This window comes from Cetorhinus maximus, chromosome 15, assembly GCF_964194155.1.
Source record: "Cetorhinus maximus chromosome 15, sCetMax3.hap1.1, whole genome shotgun sequence".
In the NCBI taxonomy this organism is placed as follows: Eukaryota; Metazoa; Chordata; class Chondrichthyes; order Lamniformes; family Cetorhinidae; genus Cetorhinus; species Cetorhinus maximus.
Genome location: NC_135893.1, coordinates 102,624,959 through 102,651,338, shown reverse-complemented (window position 1 = coordinate 102,651,338; position 26,380 = coordinate 102,624,959). Strand labels below are relative to the sequence as shown.

The 26,380-nt window shown below is 43.7% G+C and overlaps 1 protein-coding gene across 1 annotated transcript in view; it reads right to left on the bottom strand.

Moving 5' to 3' along the window:
• Positions 1-26,380, bottom strand: part of cpped1 (calcineurin-like phosphoesterase domain containing 1) — a 232,790-nt gene that overhangs the window by 95,381 nt on the left and 111,029 nt on the right. The window contains exon 3 of the mRNA XM_078559130.1: positions 9,051-9,473. Within this exon, the coding sequence (XP_078415256.1) occupies positions 9,051-9,473 (423 nt within the window). The remainder of the gene's footprint in view (positions 1-9,050; positions 9,474-26,380) is intronic.

The window sequence follows — 26,380 nt, the reverse complement described above, 5'->3', positions numbered from 1 at the left end:
TGAAGAGCAGTGGGAAACTAGGGGATTGGGAAGCCAACAGAGGACAAGTAAAAAAGAAATAAGGAGGGAGAAGATTAAATATGAGGATAAACTAGCCAGTAATATAAAAGAAGATTGCAAAAGTTTTTTTAGATATATAAAGGGTAAGAGAAAGGCAAAAGTGGACATTGGGCCGCTGGAAAATGACGCTGCAGAAGTAGTAGTGGGGAACAAAGAAATGGCGGAGGAACTGAATAGGTACTTTGCGTCAGTCTTCACGGTGGAAGACACAAGTAACATCCCCAAAGTTCAAGAGAGTCGGGGGGCAGAGGTGAGTATGGTGGCCATTACCAAGGAGAAGGTGATAGGAAAACTGAAAGGTCTGAAAGTGGATAAATCACCTGGACCAGATGAATTACACCCCAGAGTTCTGAAGGAGATAGATGAAGAGATAGTGGAGGCGTTAGTGGTGATCTTTCAAGAATCACTGGAGTCAGGAAGGGTCCCAGAGGACTGGAAAATTGTTAATGTAACCCCCCTGTTTAAGAAGCGAGTGAGGCAAAAGATGGGAAATTACAGGCCGATTAGCCTGACCTTGGTCGTTGGTAAGATTTTACAGTCCATTATTAAGGATGAGATTTCAGAATACTTGGAAGTGAATGGTAAAATAGGGCAAAGTCAGCATGGTTTCATCAAGGGGAGGTCATGCCTGACAAATCTGTTAGAATTCTTTGAGGAGGTAACGAGTAGGTTAGACAAAGGAGAGCTAATGGATGTTATCTACTTGGACTTCCAGAAGGCCACAAGGTGCCGCACAGGAGGCTGCTCAGTAAGGTAAGAGCCCATGGTGTTAGAGACAAGGTACTAGCATGGATAGAAGATTGGCTGTCTGACAGGAGGCAGAGAGTGGGGATAAGGGGGTCCTTCTCAGGATGGCGGCCGGTGACTAGTGGAGTTCCGCAGAGGTCAGTGTTGGGACCACAACTTTTCACTTTATACATTAATGATCTAGATGAAGGAACTGAGGGCATCCTGGCTAAGTTTGCAGATGATACAAAGATAGATGGAGGGACGGGTAGTATTGTGGAGGCGGGGAGGCTGCAGAAGAATTTGGACAGGTTAGGAGAATGGGCAAAGAAGTGGCAGATGGAATACAACATGGGGAAGTATGAGGTCATGCACTTTGGTAGGAAGAATAGAGGCATAGACTATTTTCTAAATGGGGAGAGAATTCAGAAATCTGGAGTGCAAAGGGACTTGGGAGTCCTACTCCAGGATTCTCTTAAGGTTAACTTGCAGGTTGAGTTGGTACTTAGGAAGGCAAATGCAATGTTGGCATTTATTTCGAGAGAACTAGGATATAAAAGCAGGGATGTGCTGCTGAGGCTTTATAAGGCTCTGGTCAGACCACATTTAGAATATTGTGAGCAATTTTGGGCCCCATATCTCAGGAAGGATGTTCTGGCCCTGGAGAGGGTCCAGAGGAGGTTCACAAGAATGATCCCAGGAATGAAAGGCTTAACATATGAGGAAGGTTTGAGGACTCTGGGTCTATACTCGATGGAGTTTAGAAGGATGAGGGGGAATCTAATTGAAACTTGCAGAATACTGAAAGGTCTGGGTAGAGTGGACGTGGGGAAGATGTTTCCATTAGTAGGAGAGACTAGGACCCGAGGGCACAGCCTCAGAGTAAAGGGAAGACCTTTTAGAACAGAGATGAGGAGAAACTTCTTTAGCCAGAGAGTGGTGAATCTATGGAATTCATTGCCACAGAAGATTGTGGAGGCCAGGTCATTGAGTGCATTTAAGACCGAGATTGGTAAGGGGATCAAAGGTTACGGGGAGAATGGGGTTGAGAAACTTATCAGCCATGATTGAATGGCGGAGCAGACTCGATGGGCCGAATGGCCTAATTTCTGCTCCTATGTCTAATGGTCTTATGAACTGAAATCAGTTTGGAATTTTTTGGAACAAAGTTTTCTTTTAAGAATGGACATTAAAATGCTGAAAAAAATGACTGTTAAGAGTCATCTGACTTGATCTGTGGATTCAGATTGCCGCACTGTCTCGAAAGGATAAAAGGGTCTTTACAGAACAAAAACCAGTGATTGTCTCAGACCCCCAGGGTGAATGTCTGCACACAAAGACTCAGGTTGTGGTTAATTAACTTAAGCCCGATACCATATTTGGAAGGAAACTGTGAAGGAGCATATGGTAAGGCAGCCATGTTGGTCACTCATTTTAAAAAAGCCTTAGTGTTGTCTGCAGACAAAACAACAACTGCAGAGTCAGCAGCAGAAAAAGGCAGCAACATGTACACCTTTAAAAAGTGGAGATGGCAACATCTTAAGGTCTACAAGCCTGTTCCTACAAGCCTAAATCCCCTTGAAGCCTCTTTGCATCCTCCTCACAACTCACTTTCCCACCTAGATTTGAGTCATCATTGAACTTGGAAATATTACATTTGGCCCCCATGTCCAAATTGTTTATATAGATTGTGAATAGCTGGGGCTCGAGCCCTGATCCTTACCCCACTAGTCACAGCCCACCCATCTGGGAATGACCTGTTTATTCCTACTCTCGCTCACCGGCCTTCCTGCTTGCCACCCTCCCACTCCCTGCCTCCCTCCCATATACTGCTTCACTTCTGATCATAGCCCCCTTCCCCTCACAAATCCTCCTGTTTGCCACCTCTTTCCTGCTTGCCAACCCTCCCATTCACAGCCCTTCTCACTCCCTCGCTCACAGCTAGGGAGAGGGAGAGGGAAGTGGCGAGCAAGAGGAAAGGATATTGAGGGAAATGGCAAGTGGGAAGGGGGAGAGCTGGAGAGCGAGGGGGGGGGGGGGGGGGTCGGGGAGGGGGAGAGATGGTGAGTGGGAAGGGTGGTGAGTGGGAGTTAAGTAGAAAGAGTTAGTAAGTTAAGAATGCTCGGTGTACTGTGTAGTTATTATTGTGTTTTTCTTTTATAATAATTTTACATAGCAAAATACCTTTTTGAAGAAATAAATCACAATGAATCTAAAAGTATTTAAAAAATTCTACTTGCAGCCCGATTAATATCTTCCAATATCCTAATTGGCCCTCACTATTTTTCTAATGAATACCATTGTTCAAAAATGATGGCACAGAAATATCCAGGTCAACCCAAGAACATAACATTCAAAATGTGTTAATTGCCATTTCATAAGAATGGTATTGAACTGACAACCGTTCCTACTGATTGGATGAAATCTGTCAGTTCTGTTTTCTCATAAGCCTGTGTGTTAACTTCTGATACAAAGAACGGTATTACTTTTTGTTCATCTATTTCGTAAGTACATACATAATCAATTTTACCTTGGGTGTCAAAATCAACAATTCTATCAGCACTTTGAAGCAGAGGTTTCCAGGCATGCATAAAATTATATCACATATGTACGTAATGCTCTGTAAGGGAACATGTTCCAAATATACTATGAGCATGTCATAGGTATGAATGCTTTACATAATCTGCACTGAATATAATTGGAAGAACTCATTTTTTTTTCAAATTTAAAGGAACGAATGCTGCCAATTAAATCCAAGGGGTGAACCATTTTAATCTTTTGAACCGACATCATCTAAAATAACTCAAACTTTGTTGCAGCAGTTAGTGAACAGCCTTCAACGTGCCCCTTGGATAATTCATGTCACTCAGTGGGTATTAGATACTTTTTACCTTACACTTCAATTCATTAGGATTTCCACAGCACTACACTATAATTTTTATCTGCCTTTCCTGTGAGCTTGCAAAAGGCTGTGTAATTAAAATCCTGTTATAATTTACAACCGAGTATGTTGATGTGGACAGAATGGCTCCTGATGCTATAAAAGATGAAAGTAGTCATCTTGGGAATAATAATCAAATGCTACCTCGAATAAATCCTAAGACTGCAAGTAAAATGGAATCTAGCAAAGACAGTCTGGTCCACAAAAATCAATATACTGCACAGCTGGGGAAATCTTTATTACCCGTGTGCTGTGGCCTCCCACTATTTCTTTAGCAGAAGGGACTGATATCATCTACACATTGGTTTTTATAGCTTCTGCTGTATTGTGCTGGCATCAACTTTATTAAATTTACATTAGCTTTAAAGTTACTCCACTTCCCAGTGGACCCAAACCCATTGAAGAATCTGCTCATAAGTCATGAGTCTTTATTCAGATTTACCTTCCCTTTCTTTAAACTAACAACTGTCATCTAACAAGGTTGTCAATAGCTCCCTGTCACTTTGCACAAACCTAGCAGCCTCACCAGTGTATCTCTACATGCATTTTAACCATTTACTATTAATTAGTTCTTCGCCAGTGCCCTTTGTTGCCTCTGATCTGACCCAATCTGTTCTCTTCATCGATCTGTCTTTCATAAATTGTTGCAAAAACAAGTCTCCAGTTCCCAAGGATTCATTTTTCAAATGAACATGTCAGAAACTGGACGCATCATTACTTTTTTTTGTTCGAAGCAGTTCTCTCCGTTGAGAGCTGAGATCATTCCTAGATATTAAGTGTGTAAGTATGTATTGAAAAGTGGCTACTTTACACTAAGCTCCCAAATCCTCCAAAATCAAATGTTCTCCCTCTTCCACTCTATGTCCTGTAACTTCATGCATATAACTTAAGAGCACAAAAATCCAGGCCAAAAAAACTCAGTGAAGCAGGTTCAATAATTATTCCTCATTCCTTCATAAGCATCCAACTGCATGTTGGAAAGCTGCAATGTTACTTTTACTTCGATATCCCGCTGAGCAGAATATTCCAAACGTTTTTCACTCTGAGTAAACAAGTCCTTTCTGATGTTAACTTAAGTTGGGAATTTCCTCAGAGCAGCAGCAGCTCTTCAATGGTAACTTCGCCAGAAGTGTGATGGAAATCCCATTTACACATGATAAAACAGGAGTGGTGCTGAGGAAATTTTCAGTTTAGGTCTTCTGGCTTCAGTTTACTGGTTAAATGCAATAATAGGGATTTACCTGATCCATACCATTTATTATTTAATATACTTTGAACTTTTTCTTGGTCTTCTTTCCAGCATTTAATGTTTAAGTATCTCTAATCTTTCCTCAAATGTCATCACCTTTTACAGTCCTCCACCTTTTTGATGCCCTGTTCTAATGTATGTATATTTTGTTTGCGTGGTATGGCAAGGGTGGTATGCATAATTGGGATCAACTTTGACTATATTTTTAATGGCATATATCCCACAATTTCATTACTCTTTAAAATTGCTTTCACACTGAAAGTGGCTACTCAGTCTATTGTTATTCTCAAATCCCTTTGCAAATCCTTCCATGAATTCAGTTCTATCTATTGTATATTAATGACCGATAATATTTTTGACCTGTTGATTGTATTTTATATCTTTTGGTGTTTAATTCCTGATTGAGATTTCCTTCTTGCGTCTCCATGTCTATTTTTCGGCAGACATAGGTTGGGTGAAAAATTGCTCGAGGGGTGCTCCAATGTATCACTCCCCTTGCTCTGCATCACTCCCCACTGCACAGGCCCAAGAGCACAGCGTATACTTAGCCATACATTTTGGGAGAAAAGAAGAAGAATGGGAGTATTGCTGATGCTTTTCATTTTGCACTCATCAGGACAAACACAAGAATGTCAAATTTCACATGAACAGAACAATTTATACTACAGGAGAAAAGGGTGCTGACTGGTTTGCAAGTTGAATCCGACTGGCCAAGGCATTGCCACGGAGAAAGCTCCCCAAGCTCCCATTTAATTCATAAAAGGCACAAGGTTTGAACATATTATAGAAGTGGATGGATGAAAATATTTCCCACAGTCAGACTATCACTCTGATTTCTTTGAAACAGATTAACTACTTCTTTAAAAAAAGGGAAAGGAGTCATGGCTGAGATGAAGATGCATTTTGCAGCTCACGACATTCCAGAAGAGGTTAAACTAGACAATGCACCACTGTTTAAATGACGGAAGTTCCAACAGTTTGCACAAAAGATCAGTTCAATCTTGTCCTAGCTCACCAAGGTAACACAGTCAAACAGTAAGGCAGCAACTGCTGCTAAAATTGCAACGGTATTCACAGAAAGAGCACACGATTTCGCCACAGAACTTAACCAAGCCTATTTTAAACAGAAGTTTACCGAGGGATACTGGACAACGCACCTGCTCAAAAAACATTTGCCTGATGAACCAGGAAACTCCTCCCTATGGCAAGACAATTTCTGAAAGCTTGGCTAGTAAGTAATGTAAAAAAGAAATCAATATCTTAGAAAAACCAAACAGGTTTCCTTCCAATAACAAAAATTTTAAAGCTCTTTACAAAAAAAGGAAATTGTTAGAATTTAGCTATAAGGCTGCGATCAGAAGTGTTACAGTGCAAATACATGGTCCCACATGCTGAAAGCTGAAGATAGGAAGTCTCCCTCAAAACTGGAAGCCTTTCCTTGACTGACAGCTGAATGCAGTTAGTTGAGCAACAAAAAGTAGAGAATGGGTTACCTCTCATTGCCAAATGCAACAAGGATGTGAAGGGCAATAGACACCCTTGTCTCTGCCTTGAAATACCAGTGCAAGGCCCTGTTGGGAGTGAACCAGATCCCATGGGCCAGATATCCGTCCCAGGTCAGGTTCGCTGAGTTGGGAGATTTCCTGGCACGGCGAACCCGACCTTTCAAAATGTCCACCCACAAGTCAGATTGTCAGTCTGAGTGGGGGGGCGGGCTGAAAAGGAGTTGGGGCGGGCCATCCTGGAACAAGTGTGGAGGCGGGCTGGGCGCAAGGCCTGCCTCTGTGCTCCGGCACTGTGTTTAAATACACAAAAAGTAATAAAACAAAAAACATCCCTCCAGCCCTCATCCCCCAGACACTCCCTATGCCCCATCTATGCCAACCTATGCTAACCCAATGGCCCCTCACACCCCTATGCTAACAGTGCCCCTCTACTCACCTCCCATTGCCGCATACCCCCATGCCAACTGTGCCTCTCGACCCACCGTCATTGCCTCCATCCTCAGTGCCAACGTTGCCAACTCATACAAACCTATGCCCCCCACCCACCACCCTTTGCACTTACCCCCTTCATGCCAACGCCTTTCAACAGTTCCTTGACAGCTTTGACACTTCCCGGTGTCAGGAAAATATAATAATTGTCATAATGTCATTGGAATTTATTGTTAAGTAGAGTAATAGCGGGGTCTGTGTCTGTGTGTGTGATTTAATTGAATTAAAGGTAGCTGGTCTGAAGGCTTTGATATATTAGAAGATAAGCTAGGTTTGAAATGTTAAGTAGATAGACACAGATGTAAAGGGAACATTTATATTTTTAAATAAACCAGGCTAGATTGTTTTCAAAGGAGGGGTGAAATGTGTCACATAGCCAGGTGAAGTTAAGAAAGTGGGTTTTTTTTCCCAAAGATTACTGGTAAAATTAGTATTATGACAGATTTTTATTGTTAGAGAGGTAAAGTCCAAAGACACAGTGAAACAATGGGAATTTGCATTCAAAGGGGAAAATATGTATAAAGGAGCGAAGGCTGTGTGTAAGGGTAGGCATTCTAAGTACTAACAAGTGTGAAACACCTTCAGCATCTAAGCCTCAAGCTGTTGTTTAAAAAGAACTGAAGTTAAGAAAACTCACTTTGAGTTCGACTGTTCAGGATATTTTGTGTCACCTTGCCTGGGTCTTTTAAAATCTGTGTGTCTTACTGTTGCCTTACGAAAGTGTAACTGGGAGTTAGGTTAATTAGGGGATTTAGAAGTTATCATAGTAGTAATTTGTAGATCTATGTATGTATTTAAAATGATTGCTTCTTTTAATAAAGGTTTAATTCAGTTCTGTAAGTAACCTATAAGACTCGGTGGTCTTATTATTACTGAATTCAAGGCACGCATCTCGAAATTTATACAAATTGCAAAACAGTTGTGGCAGTTGTTTCAAGTTTCCCTTTGGGATTTGAGCAGCTCAGCATTTACCATCAGCTGTGCCATAACACTGGATAGCTTTGATAGATTTGACACTTTCTGGACAACTTTGACAGCTGGACTGCTCTTTAACAGTTCCTTGACAGCTGGACAGTTTCTTGACAGCTGGACAGTTGCAATGAGTTTGTACATAAAAAGTGCATTATCATGTTCACTTTTAACAATCCCAAAGTGTGCCTTACCTCTCCCAAAGGTGTCCCGGCGCCCTATCCAAAGGGCACCTTACTTCTCCAAAGGGGTGCCCGGGCTATCCAAATGCATCCATCAAGTTCAGACACCCTCTTACCTGCTCCAATCTTCACACGCCAGATTCCACAGTCCTGTTCTTCCAAAATCCCACTTCAGTGGAGGCAGCCAGGGATTCAAATAGCCAGCTGCCGCCACGAATCGTGCATTTGTGAACCTCAGCCTGACTCCAGCCCTGCCACCACGAAGTTGGGAAATACCGGTTCAGGGGAAGGACTTAGAATTTTTGGTCATTTCAAGTCCAGGCCCATGTGTGCAGCTGGGTCAAGCAAAGAGCTAGCACAGGAAACCTGAGTATTCTCCATCTATAAACGACGGAGTATATACCTCAGCAACGGTGTAAAGTTCGCGTACCCAAAGAGAAAAAAATTTACATTCGGGTTTTTCACTTCTGAAGTCTTTTCTAGTTTGTTACTGAATGAATGCAATAATAATTTGAGGGGGAGACAGTGGCGTAGTGGTAATAGTGCCACACTAGTTATCCAGAGGCCCAGGCTGATGCTCGGGGGTTCAAATTCCGCCATGGCAGCTGGTGGAATTTAAATTCAATGAATAAAATCTGGAATCAAAATGGAACTGAAAGTTCGTCTCAGTAATGGTGACCATGAAACTATCATTGGTTATTTGTAAAAACCCGTCTGGTTCACTAATGTCCTTTAGGGAAGGAAATCTGCCATCCTTACCTGGTCTGGTCTGCATGTGACTTCAGATCCACAGCAATGTGGTTAACACTTAGCTGCCCTGAAATGGCCTAGGAATGGGCAACAATTGCTTTGTCCGCGATGCCCACATCCCATGGAAGAATAAATTAATAGATACTACAAGTGGAAGGAAGGCAAAAAACCCACAATACCTGCTTTCTCAAATCTCTGCAGAAGATGCAGCCGTTTTGACTTTTCCAGGTTAAAATAGTTATTCTCTTCTTCAGGGCTCTGGAGAAATAGAGGGATGTGCTGGAACACAATCACATGTTTGCTTTTCAACTGTTGAGTGGCGGCAAGTTGGTTATCCAGCCAGAGGTCATGGGCTTGCTTTAGTTCAGGGCAATTGGAGGCATCTTGAAAAAACTGGGAGTTCAGCACAAGGAACAACACTCCCCCAACCCAGAAACTGAAGTAATCATCTCCCCAGCTCTTGCAATATTCAGAAATAGTGTCTGGGGTTGGGGCGTTTCCTATATCATGGTTGCCACTGACGAATACCAATGGAATGCTAGGGTCAATGCCCTTCAGAACATGCTTGAGGTCAAACGTTTGCTCATCATGCAAAGGTGTACCTGAAAATTAAAGAAAAACTAGGAGTTATGCGAGCTTATTTTTTTCCCCTAATGTAGTTATACATTGTGAACCTATAAATGAGAGAGCAGTTTGAATAATTCTGCTGCAAATTTTCCTCTCTTAGTGCAGTAGATCTTGACTTTCTGCAACAGAGTAAAAAGGGAATTGGTGAGTGGGTCATCTCTCCCAATTTTCAATTGATTTCAATGGCAATTAAAATCAGCAGAGATGTGTAATGGCTGCTGAGAGTTATAACACCTGTTTTGCAGTACCGAACAAACTCGAAATTTATGCCTCTGTGCGTAACATCCACTGCATCATGTCTCCAGATGATGTGATCTCATCCAGAATCCATAAGTGATAGCGCAGCAGAGAACCAGGTTTGTGACCAATTGTTTCCACTAATTTTTCTTTGCTGTGCACAGCCTGACTGTTGCCTACGCAGCACATTCCGTATTAGCAGCTTCGAAGGAACATTGGTGATGCCACTCTGCCTATATGCTGTAGCACAAATAAGCTGTGCCACTCTACTGCTTTACAGAATATTTTGTTCAATATTGTATAGAATCTGAACATGGCATACAACTGCTGTAGCATTTATAAAATTATAAAGCATACAAGATATTTTTGTGGCTTTAAAATGTAATACTACATACTCAGCAAGTAGTTTTAAAATGCACATGAGCTGGAATATTGCATTGAGAAATAGCAAATACGTCTAATCGTGAACAATTAACTGTTCCATAAAATATTCAGGGCAGAAGTGTATTTATATTTCCACACAAAACATTTATACATTGTAAAAGTAAAAATTAAACCCAGCAGAGAGATTATGGTGCCTGTTAAAAATTTATTTATGTTTGCTGACAAAATTAACCCGTATCATTCTTGGATTCCGTATTGTTACAGATTTTGCTACTTTCGCATTTTAACCAAAGACACCATTAATATAGCTGATTTCCATTACATAATTTTAATCTTTTTTTTTATCCCAAAATGACTTTTGTTTTAACAAGAACACTTTTCTTGCCCAGGGCTTCAGGCCAATATTTCACCAGTTAAAATCTTTATCATCTGTCTAACCACCTAATATTGATTTTGTTTTCAGATATTTTTCCACCATTTGTGTCCTAAAGTTAGGTGCAAAATTGCAAACATTTACATTCTTCAACTATGATGCAATATTAATCTGTGTCAAGGCCAAGTTGAATATTTTTTAAATCTTCATTTTCAGATCTGTCCATATTCTCATCCCACTCAACCTCTACAACTTCCTTCCTCCTGCACCTTCTGCATTTCCAACTCCAATCTTTTCTCATCTCTTGCTCCCATTGCTCCAGCACTGCCAACATGGCTTTAAACCTCCCGAGACCTACTTTCTGGAGCTCCCTCCCTAGACACTGCTACTTCAGTTTCCTCACCACCTTTAGGAATCTTCTTCAAACCTAGTATTTCAGCATATCTTTCAGCCTCCTAATTTCTCTATCTACAGCTTAGTGCCCATTCCTGTATATATTTCTAATTTTTCTCCCCTGCCATTCCTATCCCCTGTCACCCCACAATGTAAAGTGTCTCAGGCTATATTCTGCTTCCAAGGCACCGGATAATTGCCAGTTTTCAAGAAAGGTGGGTGGCAAAAAGAGCAGGAAACTATAGGCCAGTTAGCCTAACACCTGTCATAGGGAAATTGCTAGAATCCATTAGTTTGGAGGTTATAGCAGGATACTTAGAACATCATAATGGGATCAGGCAGAGTCAACATGGTTTTGTGAAAGGAAAATGGTGTCTGGTTAATTTATTAGCGTTCTTTGATGACATAACAAGCAAAGTGGATAAAGGGGAACCTGTAAACGTGGTGTGCTTGGATTTTGATAAGGCATTTGATAAGGTGCCACATGAAAGGTTGCTACACAAAATATGAGCTCATGGTGCAGAGGGTAACATATTAGCATGGGTAGAGAACTGGTTTGCTAACAGGAAGCACAGAGTGTGTATAAAGCAGTTTTGGGTTGGCAAGCTCTAACTAATGGAGTGCCACAGGGATCAGTATTGGGGCCTCAACAATTTACAATCTATATCAATGACTTGGATGAGGGGACCGAATGTATGAGCTAAATTTGCCAATGACCCCAAGGTAGGTAGGAAAATAAGTTGCCCAAGAGAAGATAAAGAGGCTACAAAAGGATATAGAGAGGTTAAGTGAGTGGGCAAAAATTTGGCAGATGGAGCATAATGTACAAAAGTGTTAACTTGTCCACTTTGGCAGGAAGAATAGAAAAGCAGTATACTATTTAAATGGAGAGAGTTTGCGGGACACTGTGGTGCAGAGAGAGCCAGATGTCCTGGTACATGAATCACAAAAAATATACAGAGGTGTATCAATTACCATGTTTTAAAGAGACAACATGGATGAAATTGGCCTTTTGTTGGGATGCAAAGCAAGCATTCTCAGGTTTCTCATCGGTTATGTACTCAGCCCGTTTCTCGAAACACAGTAATGGCCACTTTCTGCCACCGCTGAAGTCGAATTTCATCCTCATTGGCTCAATGAAAAAATGTTTGCTCGGAACGGCAACCAGCTGGATGATCACTATTTTCATAGTGCATCCGATGCAAGGTTCTTTGATGTAATCTCCCTACTCCAGCATCCTGTACTTGGCAATCTTTTATTTTTGTTTACACGTTTTCATGAAGCCAAAGTTTCTTTGAGAGAATAAGGGTGGACCTATTAATTTCATAGTCTAAGGAAGACTGTAGCTAATAGCGAATGGGCAAAACTGTGACAGATGGATTTCAATGTAGGCAAATATGAGGTCATCCACTTTGGATCTACAAAGGATAGGACAAGGTATTTTCTAAATGGTGAAAAGCTCGAGGTTCAAAAAGGCTTTGGGGAGGTGAGACAGTTACATCAATCAGCCAAATATCATGAACAGATACAGAAAATAATCTAAAAGGCTCTAACTAATGGAGTGCCACAGGGATCAGTATTGGGGCCTCAACAATTTACAATCTATATCAATGACTTGGATGAGGGGACCGAATGTATGAGCTAAATTTGCCAATGACCCCAAGGTAGGTAGGAAAATAAGTTGCCCAAGAGAAGATAAAGAGGCTACAAAAGGATATAGAGAGGTTAAGTGAGTGGGCAAAAATTTGGCAGATGGAGCATAATGTACAAAAGTGTTAACTTGTCCACTTTGGCAGGAAGAATAGAAAAGCAGTATACTATTTAAATGGAGAGAGTTTGCGGGACACTGTGGTGCAGAGAGAGCCAGATGTCCTGGTACATGAATCACAAAAAATATACAGAGGTGTATCAATTACCATGTTTTAAAGAGACAACATGGATGAAATTGGCCTTTTGTTGGGATGCAAAGCAAGCATTCTCAGGTTTCTCATCGGTTATGTACTCAGCCCGTTTCTCGAAACACAGTAATGGCCACTTTCTGCCACCGCTGAAGTCGAATTTCATCCTCATTGGCTCAATGAAAAAATGTTTGCTCGGAACGGCAACCAGCTGGATGATCACTATTTTCATAGTGCATCCGATGCAAGGTTCTTTGATGTAATCTCCCTACTCCAGCATCCTGTACTTGGCAATCTTTTATTTTTGTTTACACGTTTTCATGAAGCCAAAGTTTCTTTGAGAGAATAAGGGTGGACCTATTAATTTCATAGTCTAAGGAAGACTGTAGCTAATAGCGAATGGGCAAAACTGTGACAGATGGATTTCAATGTAGGCAAATATGAGGTCATCCACTTTGGATCTACAAAGGATAGGACAAGGTATTTTCTAAATGGTGAAAAGCTCGAGGTTCAAAAAGGCTTTGGGGAGGTGAGACAGTTACATCAATCAGCCAAATATCATGAACAGATACAGAAAATAATCTAAAAGGCTAATAGTATCCTGTCCTTTAAATCTAGAGGACTAGAATACAAGGGGTACATGTCATGCTTCAACCAGATAGAGTCCTGGTTAGATCACACCTGGAGTATTGTAAGCAGTTCTGATCATTGTACCTTAAAAAGGATACATTGGCCCTGGAGGATAGGTTTACCAGAATGAAACATGGGCTTCAAGGGTTAATCGACAAGGATTCCCTGGAATTTAGAAGTTTAATGGATGTTTTGATTGGCGTTTTAAAGACATTAAGATAATCAGATAGCGGAAATAGAGAAAAACTATTTCCATAGAGTGGGAAGTCTAGAACTAGGGAGCATAGTCAAAAAATTAGAGCCAACCCTTTCAGAAATGAAATCAGGAAACACTTCAACATACAAAAGGGTGGTAGAAGTTTGGAACTCTCTTCTGCAAACAGCAATTGATGCCAGATCAATTGTTAATTTTAAAGCTGAGATTAATAAGTTTTTGTTAGCCAAAAGTATTAAGGGATTTAGGGCAAAGGTGCAAATATGAAATTAGGTCACAGATCAGCCACTATCTCACTGAATGGCAGAACAGCCTGAATGGGTTAAAAGGCCTAGACGTGTTCCTATGTTCTCATGAAATAGTTAAATATAAGTCTTGTAACGCCAACCACACTCAGATGCATTCCAATAATAAGCATTCTTTAAACTTTGTCCATCCGGTAGTGTTTCTGTTACGTTCAATGCAGCCCCCCATCACTACAAATAAAAAATAGACACCCCTGTTTTATGTTTCTTTTATTCATTCATAGGATGTGAGCGTCGCTGGCTGGGCCAGCATTTATTGCCCATCCCCAATTGCACTTGAGAAGGTGGTGGAGAGCTGCCTTCTTGAGCTGCTACAGGACATGTGGTGTAGGTACACCCACAGTGCTGTTAGGGAGGAAGCTCCAGGATCTTGGCCCAGCGACAGTGAAGGAACGGTGATATATTTCCAAGTCAGGATGGTGTGTGGCTTGGAGCAGAACTGCCAGGTGGTGGCGTTCCCATGCATCTGCTGCCCTTGCCCTTCTGGATGGTAGCGGTTGTAGGTTTGGAAGATGCTGTCTAAGGAGTCTTGGTGAGTTCCTGCAATGCATCTTGTAGATGATACACACTGCCGCCACCATGCGTCGGTGGTGGAGGGAGTGAACGTTTGTGGGTGGGGTGCCAATCAAGTGGGCTGCTTTGCCCTGGATGGTGTCGAGTTTCTTAAATGTTGTTGGAGCTACACTCATCCAGGCAAGTGGAGAGTATTCCATCACACTCATGACTTGTGCTTTGTAGATGGTGGACAGGCTTAGGGAGTTGGGTGGTAAGTTACTGACTGTGGAATTCCTAGCCTCTGTCCTGCCTTTGTAGCCACAGTATTTGTATGGCTATTCCAGTTCAGTTTCTGGTCAATGGTAACCCACAGGATGTTGATAGTGGGAGATTCAGCGATAGTAATGTCATTGAACGTCAAGGGTCGATGTTAGATTCTCTTAAAGGAGATGGTCATTACCTTGCACTTGTGTGGCGCGAATGTTACTTGCCACTTTTCAGCCCAAGCCTGGATATTGTCCAGGTCTTGCTGCATTTGGACATGGACTGCTTCAGTATCTGAGGAGTTGCAAATGGTGCTGAACATTGTGCAATCATCAACGAACAATCCCACTTCTGACCTTATGATGGAAGGAAGGTCATTGATGAAGCAGCTGAAGATGGTGGGACTGAGGGACTACATTGAGGAACTCCTGCAGTGATGTCCTGGAATGGAGGTGACTGACTTCCAACAACCACAACTATCTTCCTTTGCGCCAGGTATGACTCCAACCAGCAGAGTTTTTTCTCCCGATCCCCATCAATTCCAGTTTTGCTAGGGCAAATTGATGCCACACTTGGTCAAATGCTGCCTTGATGTCAAGGATAGCCACTCTCATCTCTAGAGTTCAGCTATACTATTAAAAGCTATACTTCTTAATGAATAAAGTTCAAAATAATCTGTAATTACTTATCAAAGTTTAGAAGATGACGTTCGACAGTTTTGTTAGTTATAAAAATATTGATGATGGATTAAAAAGTTTGTTTGACAAAGTCAAGAATCATCCAATCAGGTAACTGTCTATTTATTTTCCAATTGGCATGGGAATTCAGGGCACCTTGAAGTTAGACGTGTCAGGGGATGAGTGACGGGAGTGTGTGGGGTGGGGTGGGGTGGTTGGAGGTGGGGGGGGTCACATGATGAAACCTCCAGCAACACATTCACCTAGATTAGGGGGATGAAGGAGTTAAATGAAAAGCCGAACCAATCCCTCCGAACATACTCCAGCCTCCTGAAATGCTGTGCACTGTGTGCAGAAAGTACACAATTATCATTCTGACAGGCAGGAACTTAAAGCTGGCAGCCTGTTTCATTTAGCTCTATGCTTCTCTATCATCTTTCCTTGATTGCACTCACCAATTATCTTTCAAAATGATCATATTATGCATGCTTTATTTAAATCCTCAGAGGGCGATGCCAGTATTTTTAGCTACAGTAAAGACAAAAACCCCCGAAAGTTTGATATTTAATTTATTCTGGAGGTGCATTAAGTCACTTTTCTCTGGTAAAATACTTTTCTGATTTTCTGGATCCTTTGGAAAGTTGCACCAGGCCAAAACCAATTCTTCTCCTTCTACTCCCCTCCCTGTGGAGGTGCATTTAGTCTCTACTCAGCCGTCTGCGGGGTCAGAAGGATATCCGCCCCACTCTCTATTACAAGTTAATGTACACTGTGTTGTCTTCTTAATTCTATTGGCCTAACTGAAACACAAGTACTTCTTCATTCCCCCCAACAAAAGAAGTGATTCTAAAGTTGATCACATTTCTTCATTTAAGATTCTTTTTTAAAAAAGTGGTATTGTTGAGAATTTTAAAAATGTGAGTACTGTCTGCACGAAATAGCAGAAAACACTGTTTTGAAAGTGTTCCAATATTACAACTCATTTCATCCAACATGGGATATTGCAGCAAAACTCTTATGATGGTTTCTGCCCATGCAGTAACATTCCTCGTTTCTAAACAGAAACATTTCCATGGTCAGAGTGTGGAAAGCTGAATAAGCAATTCAACAGGAACACAGCCTTCCAATTATATAGTTAGCAAAACATCTCAAGGTGCTTCACGGGAGTGCGATCAGGCAGAAATTGATGCTTAGCAAAAAGGAGAAGGTAATCGGACAGGTGACCAAACACTTGGTCAAAGAAGTGGGTTTTAAACAACATCCCAAAAAGGAGAGAGGTTGAGAGTTTAGGGAGGGAATTCCAGTGCTTGGAACTGAGACAGCTGAAGGCATGGCCATTAGTGGTGGAGTGAGTGAAGTTGGGGAGCCCATGAAGCCAGAGTAGGAGGAACACAGGAGTGTCATCCAACTGGAGAAGTTTACAGAGATATGGAGGGACAAGGCTAAGGAGGAATTTGAACATGAAGATAGGAATTCCCACTACTGAAGTGGCAACTTCCTACAAATGCAAACTGGTTGCATCAAATTCCTATATTCGGTGGTTCATGTCTTAGATATTGAAGCTGTACTGTAGGATGCTGTTGAGTAACTGAGTAAGATATGTGTGGTTTCTAAAAGCAACTCTATTTTAATCTATATTATTCTCTTTTGTTTTGCTGTTTCCATTAGTACTACAAGGCTTCTGTGACATGCTCCATTGCTGCAGGTACAAAATTAATCCTTCTCTGTCAACAACTTACCTTGCAATGCAAACCTTCAGTCAACCAATTTTAAAAAAAAATTATTCATTCATGACATGTGGGCATCGCTGTTAAGACCAGCATTTATTGCCCATCCCTACTTGTCCTTGACAGGGTGGTGGTGAGCCACCTTCATGAACCACTGCAGTTCTTCTGGTATAGGTACACACAAAATACCGCTAGGGAAGCTGTTCCAGGATTTTGACCTAGCGACAGTTAAGGAAGTGCGACATATTTCCAAGTCAGGATTGTGTGTGACTTGGAGGGGAACTTCTGGTGATGGTGCTCCTTCGCGCCTCCTGCCCTAGCTCCTCTAGGCGACAGGTGTTGTGGGTTGGAAGGTGCTGTCCAAGGAGGCTCATCAATTTGCAGTGCATTTTGCATGGTACACACTGGTGGAGGAAGTGAATGCTTAAGGTGGTTCTAATGTTACTTCATGTCCATTTGTTCATTTTTCCTGACTGCAGAAAATGTACACTAATTTGTTGACTGATAAGAGTCAACAATTTACAGCCAAGCTGCCTGCTATTGGATTGAATGGCTGAACATTAAGAGCTGCATAACCAAAAACAGAATTATAGAATCACAGAATCTTTACAGTGCAGAAGGAGGCCATTCAGCCCATCAAGTCTGCACTGACTCTCTGAAAGAGCATTCTACCTAGTCCCACTCCCGTCTTATCGCTGTAACCTTGCACATTCTCTCTTTTCAGATAGCAATTTGAATATCTTGATCGGACCTGCCTCCAACACTCTCTTAGGAAGTTCATTCCAGACTCCAACCGCCCTCTCCTTGCTTTTCTTATTAGTTTTTTCACTTCCCCTCTGGTGCTTCCCTATTCAGCCTGATTCTCAATTGTATTTTCTACATGATATCTGTCGTACACGCACTTCTTCCTTTTCATCTTCACCTCTATTTCTCTCGTCATCCAGGGCACTCAGGATTTATTTGTCCTACCTTTCCCCTTCAAGGGAATATACCTTGATATTGCCTACAATACTGTTTCTTCGAAGGTGGCCTATTGTTCAGTCACCGTTTTTTCTGCCAGCATTTGATTCTATCTGAAGATCTGAAGAAGAGTCATACGGACTCGAAACGTTATCTCTGTCTCCCTCTCCACAGATGCTGTCAGACCTGCTGAGCTTTTCCAGCATTTTTTGTTTTCGTTTCAGATTTCCAGCATCTGCAGTATTTTGCATTTATTTTGATTCCATCTCACTGGAGCCAGGTGCATTCTCATCCCATCGAATTTGACTTTCCCCCAATTAATTATCCCTGCTCTGGATAGTTCCTTGTCCTTTTCCATGGCCAACCCAAACCTTATGGTACAATGGTCACTGTCCCCTAAATGTTCTCCCCCTGATATTTGATCTACTTGGGCCAACTCATTCCCCAGAACCGGCTTCAACAGTTCCTGCCCTCTTGATGGACCGGAAACATACTGCTGCAGAAAATTATCTTGAATGCATTCCAGGAACTCTCGCCCCCTCTTGTCCCTTTGCACTATTCCTATCACAGTCTATATTTTGATAATTTAAGTCCCCCATTATAATTACTCTAAGGCTAGGATTTTCCGTGCCTGATCAGGACATATGTGTTCGATTGGTGGCGAGGTTGGAAAATCTTGTGAGAAGGCCCTAGGCACGTTTCCCGGCGATGTAAATCTGGGAAATGATTGTCCCCATCCCCCAATGGCAAGCCGCGTTTCCCACCCTCAGACGTCGGGAACTTAATTTGAAACTTTGTATATCGTTATTGTGGCCACACGCCAGAATCACCCCACACCCCCCACCAAGTAAAATTTAAACCCCATATTAGCATGATTTTAGAATGGAATGATGTTAGAATGGCGTGAATTACAACTGCCTGAACTTCGAGGGGAACTAGGTGGTGAGTGCACACAACTTAGCACAGCGCTCACAAGGATCCCAATGCAAGGAAGCAGCTCTGCAGATTCAGGGGCGGTCACAGGCAATTCTCCGCAGCGGGTTCTTTGTGGCTGGCTTCTGGTGCTGGGGCTAGGGCAACAGTGCTGGATAGAATGAAGAGAAGGGAACCTCGGGGCTTGGGCAACAGTGCATGGCAGTACAGACTGAAGGTTACACACTAACACATGCCGGGGGTGGGGTGGGGGGTGAAGAAAACAGCCAGGCAAATGGAAAACCCATGTCAAAGATCAGCACTCTTCTGCAGCTGAGGCCATCTAGCACGAGCTCAATTTACATGCTTGGAGTCAGGCTAGTCAAGCAATTGTGCCCATTCAAGCAGCAACAATTCATGACAGTACCAATGATTGCTCCTCTCCTTTAAACTCCTCACGTGCAGACTTCAAAATTGAATGAGTGCTATGGTGCCGCAGAACCATTGGACAACTGGGCAAACTTGAGAATCTCCTTGGGAAAGGTGGCCATGGAACACTGATGGAGGGGTGCGCTCCTAGTCCCTTGCATTATGTTTAAGTTGACATTGAAAAGTCACCCTCATGATCCAAGCAAACCGCAAGGCCTTGGAGTGCAGGTTAGAACAATGCCTGTTTCTGAGATGAGAGTTCAGGATGCAGTCGAGTGTCCAAAGCTGTCACCACTCGGTCATGTGGTGTGGGGCAGTGCTGTTGGGGGGGTGGGTTTGGTCAACCATCATGTGTATTAGACACTGGGCACCCATGTGGTGGCCAGGACTCTCCAGCATGCATAAAAGGGGCCTTGAGAGGCAGCTGCAGGCAATGACTTGGCCAATAGTGGTCCTTAGGAGACAATTTCTGACCCTCACGTCTCTCTCTTTGATACTGCAGTGAGGAGACCATCAGGAAAATGGAGCCAGGTGATCTCACTGTCTGCCTCATTGCTTATATGCAGGAGAGAAGATGGAGAAGAACGTGACAGATGTGCGTGTCTCGTCAACGGGGAGAAGTAGAACCCTCAATACCAAGAGGTGGCAGGGCCTCCTCCACATGCAGAGGATGAACCCCAGAGAGCCGTTGATCAGAGGCTCCTCACTAGGCCCAGGGTCAATAGATAGCGCATGTGCTACCTGCAGATGAGCAGGAACCAGTGTCGCTGATGACTGTGCATGTCAAGGGAACTGATCACTCATATATACCACTTTCTGCAGGATTTGGCGCCACGGAGACTCGGAGGGCATCAACTGCCAGTGGCAGTGAACGTAGCCACCACGCTCAATTTCTACAGCAGTGGCACCTTCCATGGCTCCACTGGGGACCTGTGCAAGATCTTGCAGGCCTCCACCCACAAATGTATCCAGGAGGTCATGGCCACCCTTTTTGCCAAGGCACACTACTTGGTCAAATTCGACAGAGATCAGGCGGGCCAGGAAGCAGGAGCGCTGGGAGTTGCTGAGATTTCCGAATTGCCACAGGTACAGGGTGCAATCGACTACACTCACATAGCTTTTAAATCTCCCTGGCAACAAGCAGTCCAGTCTGTGAACTGCAAAGGCTTCCACTCTCTCAATGTTCAGCTGGTCTGCGACCATAACAAACAGACTGTGCATGTTTGTGTAAGATACCCTGGTAGCATCCACAAATTGTACATCCTCAGCAGGTACCAGATCCATGACATCTTTCAGGGACAACACAGGCCTCAGGTTTGGCTCTTTGGGGACAAGGGCTACCCACAAAGTACGTGGCAGATGATACCCTTGCAGCAGCTTCAGACTGCTGGTGAAGGAAGGTACAACGAGGACCATGCCACCTCCTGGAGTTTGGTGGAGCACACCATAGTGATCCTGAAAATGAGGTTCTGGTGCCTCAACAGATCTGGGGGAGCACTCCAGTACACTCCCCAGAGGGTGTCACGCATCATTGTGGTATGCTGCGTGCTACACTTCCTAGCAATGCAAAGGGAGGGGGACCTGGATAATGAGGAGATGGAAGAGCTGCACATCTCCTCTGATGAGGAGGAAGTCAAAGGGGATGAGGGTGATGAGGTGCTGGAAGGGGAGGATGCAGGCAATGAGGCCATTGCACTGGCCAGATGAGGCAGGTATGCTCGTGAGGCCCTCATTGCCACAAGATTCCAGAAAGATGGTGATGAGATGCAGTGAGGACACTCCTGAGATTTTCACATTGCATCTGGGAGCTTTTGAAATCTGTCTGGCTAAGGGAAGCACACATATGCTCTGTGAAGAGGGTTATATCATGGAGACGTTGCTGAAATACAGCAGGCACATGGACTTTAACAGCACTTTGATCCTTTGGCAGGCTTCATCACCTGTTCCCTTCAGCATCACACCTTCACCTGTCAGGAAAGCCGACGAGATGGGGGGGCAGCCCTGCCTATAAGGTGCTGAGAGCACACAGGGAACATCACAGAACTCTGTAATGCATGGGTACGAGATTCTTGCAGCAAACACAAGCCACATCAAGGTGCAGATACCACTGATCTGGAGATTGACTTTGAAGCCAGACAATCACTGTGCTCAGAAGGTTACAGACTACACAGGGAAGAGGCCCTGGACTGCAACACTTGCCTTCATTTCGTGCAGGAACCAAGGTCTCACATCTGACTGACACAATCACTGCTCAACATAACAAGGAGCCATTCTTGGGAGTGTATTTACAATGGTCAACATTACATATAACACCCATGCCCACGTTATGCAACTATATCTTTTTGACCTTGCATCCCGACATCCACAGTGGAGGTGGCCTGTTGACTGCTACACCCTGTTGCCTGTGATGACCTTGGCGGGCATCCTCTGGAAGGCCAAGACCTGGAGGGCCCCAACCTGTTTTCGGATTCCTGCAATGTGGAGTGCCACCCTCCTCAGCCTGCGGAGCCGAAACTGCTGGGGTCACAGGAAGACAAGATTCAGATGGGCCAGTTACTCGTGGAATCACCTGGGTGGATGCCCCAGGACATGCACCTGCTGATCCGATGGCCCTGGCCAACTCCTTGAGAGGAAAGGGCAGGTAGAGTGAGCTCCATTTTGCGTTGACACTGATGGATGCCATCAAGTGCCTCAGCGATGGAGTGCAGCTCCTGCAGCAGTACAGGATCGATGTCCTGGACCAAAGTCTCCATGGTGGCCTCCATCGTACCAGTGTTAACCTTGCTGCGTCATGTGCTATCACCTCTGTCTGAAGGTGAATGGATTTCTCCATCGTGCCTTGCAATCTTAGGAGTACAACAGACATCCCTTCCGGATGTTCCCGAGCTTGTCTTTGCAGCAACTGAGGTGTGACCGTGTCCAGAGGCTCGTCATCTGACTCAGACTCAGCAGATTTCTGGCCTCCAGCAATCTGCCTGCTGTGGATCAGACAGTGCAATGTGCTCACAGGTTGTCACCCAGAGGCTACTCGGGAACTAGGTCCCACTGAGGTGTGTGTCACTGCACTGGTGGAGGGTGGGGGTGAGCGCTGCGAGGGGTCTTCAGTGTCTGTGGATTCCTCTTCTGTGGTGTCCTCAGGGCTGGGGATGTGGGCATCACTGCCTGGGCCAGCATTTATTGCCCATCCCTAATTGCCCTTGTTCAGAGGGCATTTAAGAGTCAACCACATTGCTGTGGGTCTGGAGTCACACGTAGGCCAGACCAGGTAAGGACGGCAGATTTCCTTCCCTAAAGGGCATTAGTGAACCAGATGGGTTTTTGCACCAATCGGCAATAGTTCTGTGGTCATCAGGCTTTTAATTCCAGATTGTTATTGAATTCAAATTTCACCATCTGCCGTGGTGGGATTCTCTCCAGAGCATTCCCCTGAGTCTCTGGAACACTAGCCCAGTGACAATACCACTATGACACCGCCGGTGAAAGAAAGGAGACATAATTAGTACATGGCAGTGGTCTGTGAAACAGGAGACATCACTCCTGTCTGATGGATGTTGCAGCACTGGATCCGCACTTGGTTGAGTGCCGCTGACCTCACCGTCAGCACAGGAATGGTCCACATCGTTGACGGCCAGCTGAGTTGCTCTATTTTCAAAGTCTGTCAGGAACTTGAGGTCAGGAATTCCTCCACCAGTCTGGGACCTCTTCCTTTTGTTGTGTGCCAGCTTGTCGTGCATGAAGACAGATGGAGAGAGTGTAAGCAGGACACCTGCCTGGCCAGATGAGAAGGATGCCTGGCGTTTGGATGGTGAGTGGTGTCATGGACTGCATGAGGACACCGCAGGGCAGATGAGGTGTGTGAGAGAGTGAATGGTGATGTCCCTTGAGCTGGGAGTGAGTAAGATCTCTGTGGATGTGTGATGGGTTTGTGAGTGTGAGAGTTGAGAGTGATGAGAAGAGTGTCTTAACCTAGCAGAACGGAGGAGATTATTCATCCTCTTTCGGCACTGGATGGCTGTCCTCTTTTGGAGTGTGTTGGCGCTGACCACCGCTGCCGCCGCCTCCCATGCTGGATTGGTGACCTTGCTTGCTGGTCTTTGCCCAGAGTAGGGGTAGAAGACATCGCAGCGCGCCTCCACTGCATCTAGCAGGTGCTCGAGGGAGGTATTGTTAAATTTGGGGGCAGCATGTTTCCGAGCTTTGGTAACCATCAGTTCCCAGCAGCTTCCTATCCCTTGGAGAGTGCTAGTTCTGTGCAGGGGCAGCCTGTAAATATGGTGCCTGAATTACTGAAGCTCTGAGGTCATGGTAGGGGTGGGCGAATCTGAGGCCGCTCCGCCAGTGATGCAACGTAACACCCGTGCCTCTGATCTTTTTCCACAATGTTCCACACGATACAGGGTGAAACGCCGCCATTACCGTCGGCAGGTCAACGCCGATTTCCCCGCCCAATATCGGACTTTCCAATTTCAGGGAAAATCCCAGCCTATAATTCTTGCACCTCTGTAATTTCTTTGCAAATTTGTTTCTCTATGTAGCATCTACTAGTTGGTGGTCTATATACTACACCGATCAATGTTACTGCACCTTTTTCATTCCCTACCTCTAGCCAGAGGGACTCCATCCTTGACCCCTCTGGAACATCCTCTCTCTCCAGTACTGTAACGTCATCTTATATCAATTCTGCCACCCTCCATTTCTCTTCCTTTCCGATCTCTCCTAAACATCATGTACCCAGGAATATTTAAAGGCCTGTCCTGCCCTTCTTTGAGCCAGGTCTCTGTTGTAGCAATAATATTATAATTCCAATCAAATTTCTTTGTCACAGATATTTCTGGACACTTGATGCCCAGATAGTAATGAACTCCGATGTTGGCTAATTGGGTGCTGCATTTGGACAGTGAAAAAGATCTGCATTAAATGGCCAGTGTCTTCAAGAAAAAATACTAGGGGAGCCTCTTTGCATTTGTTTTCAAACACTTCAATGATTTAAACTGTTTTGACATGTTACTGCCCTAATTAAAATGACACTTTGCTCTTCTTAGAACAAGAATGATTTACTTTATACTATTCATGAAGATGGCACTTTAGTAATTAAAATACCTACAGTCAGTGAGATTTTATCAGGTGCCTGTATTTGATTACACAATAAAACACTTCATAAAAAAAACACAAATCAACTCATTCACATTCAAAGGATGTCCCCATGATAAGGAATAGGTGCACTGCAGCCTACAATAAAAATGGATATTTTCAAACCCCCATTCAAATATTTTATCATAACACTGTATAAATATATAACTGAAAATGAAGGAATGCAAGTAGAATATTAAAAACATTTGGATTGTTACCTTGGGTTAAGGTGGATAGCAAACTGCCACAGTTCCTGCTCTACGTATACCTTAATATAACACTGACTGCACTTCAAAAGTACTTCATTGGTTGTAAAGCTCTTTAGGACATCCTGAAGTTGTGAAAAGCATAAATAAATTCAAGACTTCCTTTCCAAAATAATAATCAGAAATATATATAAAATCATGTGAGAACAGGTTTGGGTTTGTTAAAGAAGTGAAAACAGTCAGGGCTGAAAAGAAGATAAAGAACAGTGTCAAAATGCAAAAAAAAGAATGCAAATAAAGTGACTGCTGGAGGAAGGTCCCTGGCCATGGAAGGAATAGGTGGGAGTCTGGATTCCAAAGAGGGACAAAAAGATATCTTCAGAATAGCAGCTGCTGGAGATAGGTTAACTAAAGATGTGGGAAATATACATACAATCAAGGAGGAGTAGCCTTATTGAAAGAGGGTGGAATCAAAGCGAAGTGGGGGGGCAATACTTTAACAGGATTATGAATGAAAAGAAACAGAGAACAAAGAGAGAAGATGTATTGCTGAAAAAAGACATTTTGTTAAAAGCTTTTTGTCTTGCATTCATCAGGACAATTGCAAGAATGTCAATGTCAGGGGAAGCAACAACTTTATACTGGATGAGAAGAGAGAGTTCTGATTGGTTGGCAAGTGGGCTCTGATTGGTAGAGGCATTGCCATGGAAAATATAGCAGTTAACTGTCAAGCATTGTTTAAATTTTTTTTAAAAAACCAAGCAGCTTAATTCTGATTGGTCAAGTCATTGCCCTGAGGAATGAACCAGCGAATGGCTGTTACTTATTTTGTTTAGCTGAAACAGGTGCAATGTGTGTGCAGGCGCAATGTGTGTACGTGTTCTGTCTGCAGAGAACAGGGCCCTATGTATTAATATATGTAGCTTCCAGTATACACAAATGTGCCACACTCCAAGCCAGACTGACAATCTTAAATTAGTTGTCCACATAATTTTTAGCACTGAGCATTATTCAGCAAATGTTGTGAAATCGCGGAATCATATCTAATGTTGAACAGTGTGTTAGATACTGTACAGACCGTACCCAATCAGCCCGTGCTTGCAAAACTCAAAACAGGGCGGAATTTTCTGTGCTCACTGGCATCGGGCGTGTTTAGTGGCATGAGTGGACAATATGGCGAGAAGGCCAAAAGTCGGTTTCACAACCTCGTGAAACCAGTTTGCGATCGTACACTCAGCCCATCAATGACGGGCCGTGTTTCCCGCCATCGGACGTCGGGAACCTCATTGTAATACGTCAGCATATCGTTATACCGCTAGCCTGCCGGACTCATTCCCATCACCCCCCCCCAGCCCCGGACCGTCCGTCCACGTCAGCGGCGAAATACGCCAGTGTAGAACACGTCTTGACAAGTGTGACGTGCAGAAGTCGGGGCTTATCGCCAGGACCTTGCTCAAATCGCTGACATCCAAAGGAGCAGAAGATGCTGGAGCCCAGAAGCAACGGCACACTAGAGGAACGTCCACGGCATGCTGGGTGGATTCTCACGGAAGTTGAAAGTCACCATTGATGCTCACAACGTAAGGTCGAAGGGGTGGGAGAGCAAGGACTAGGATCGACTGGGAGAGGAAGAGGGATTAAAGGGGTG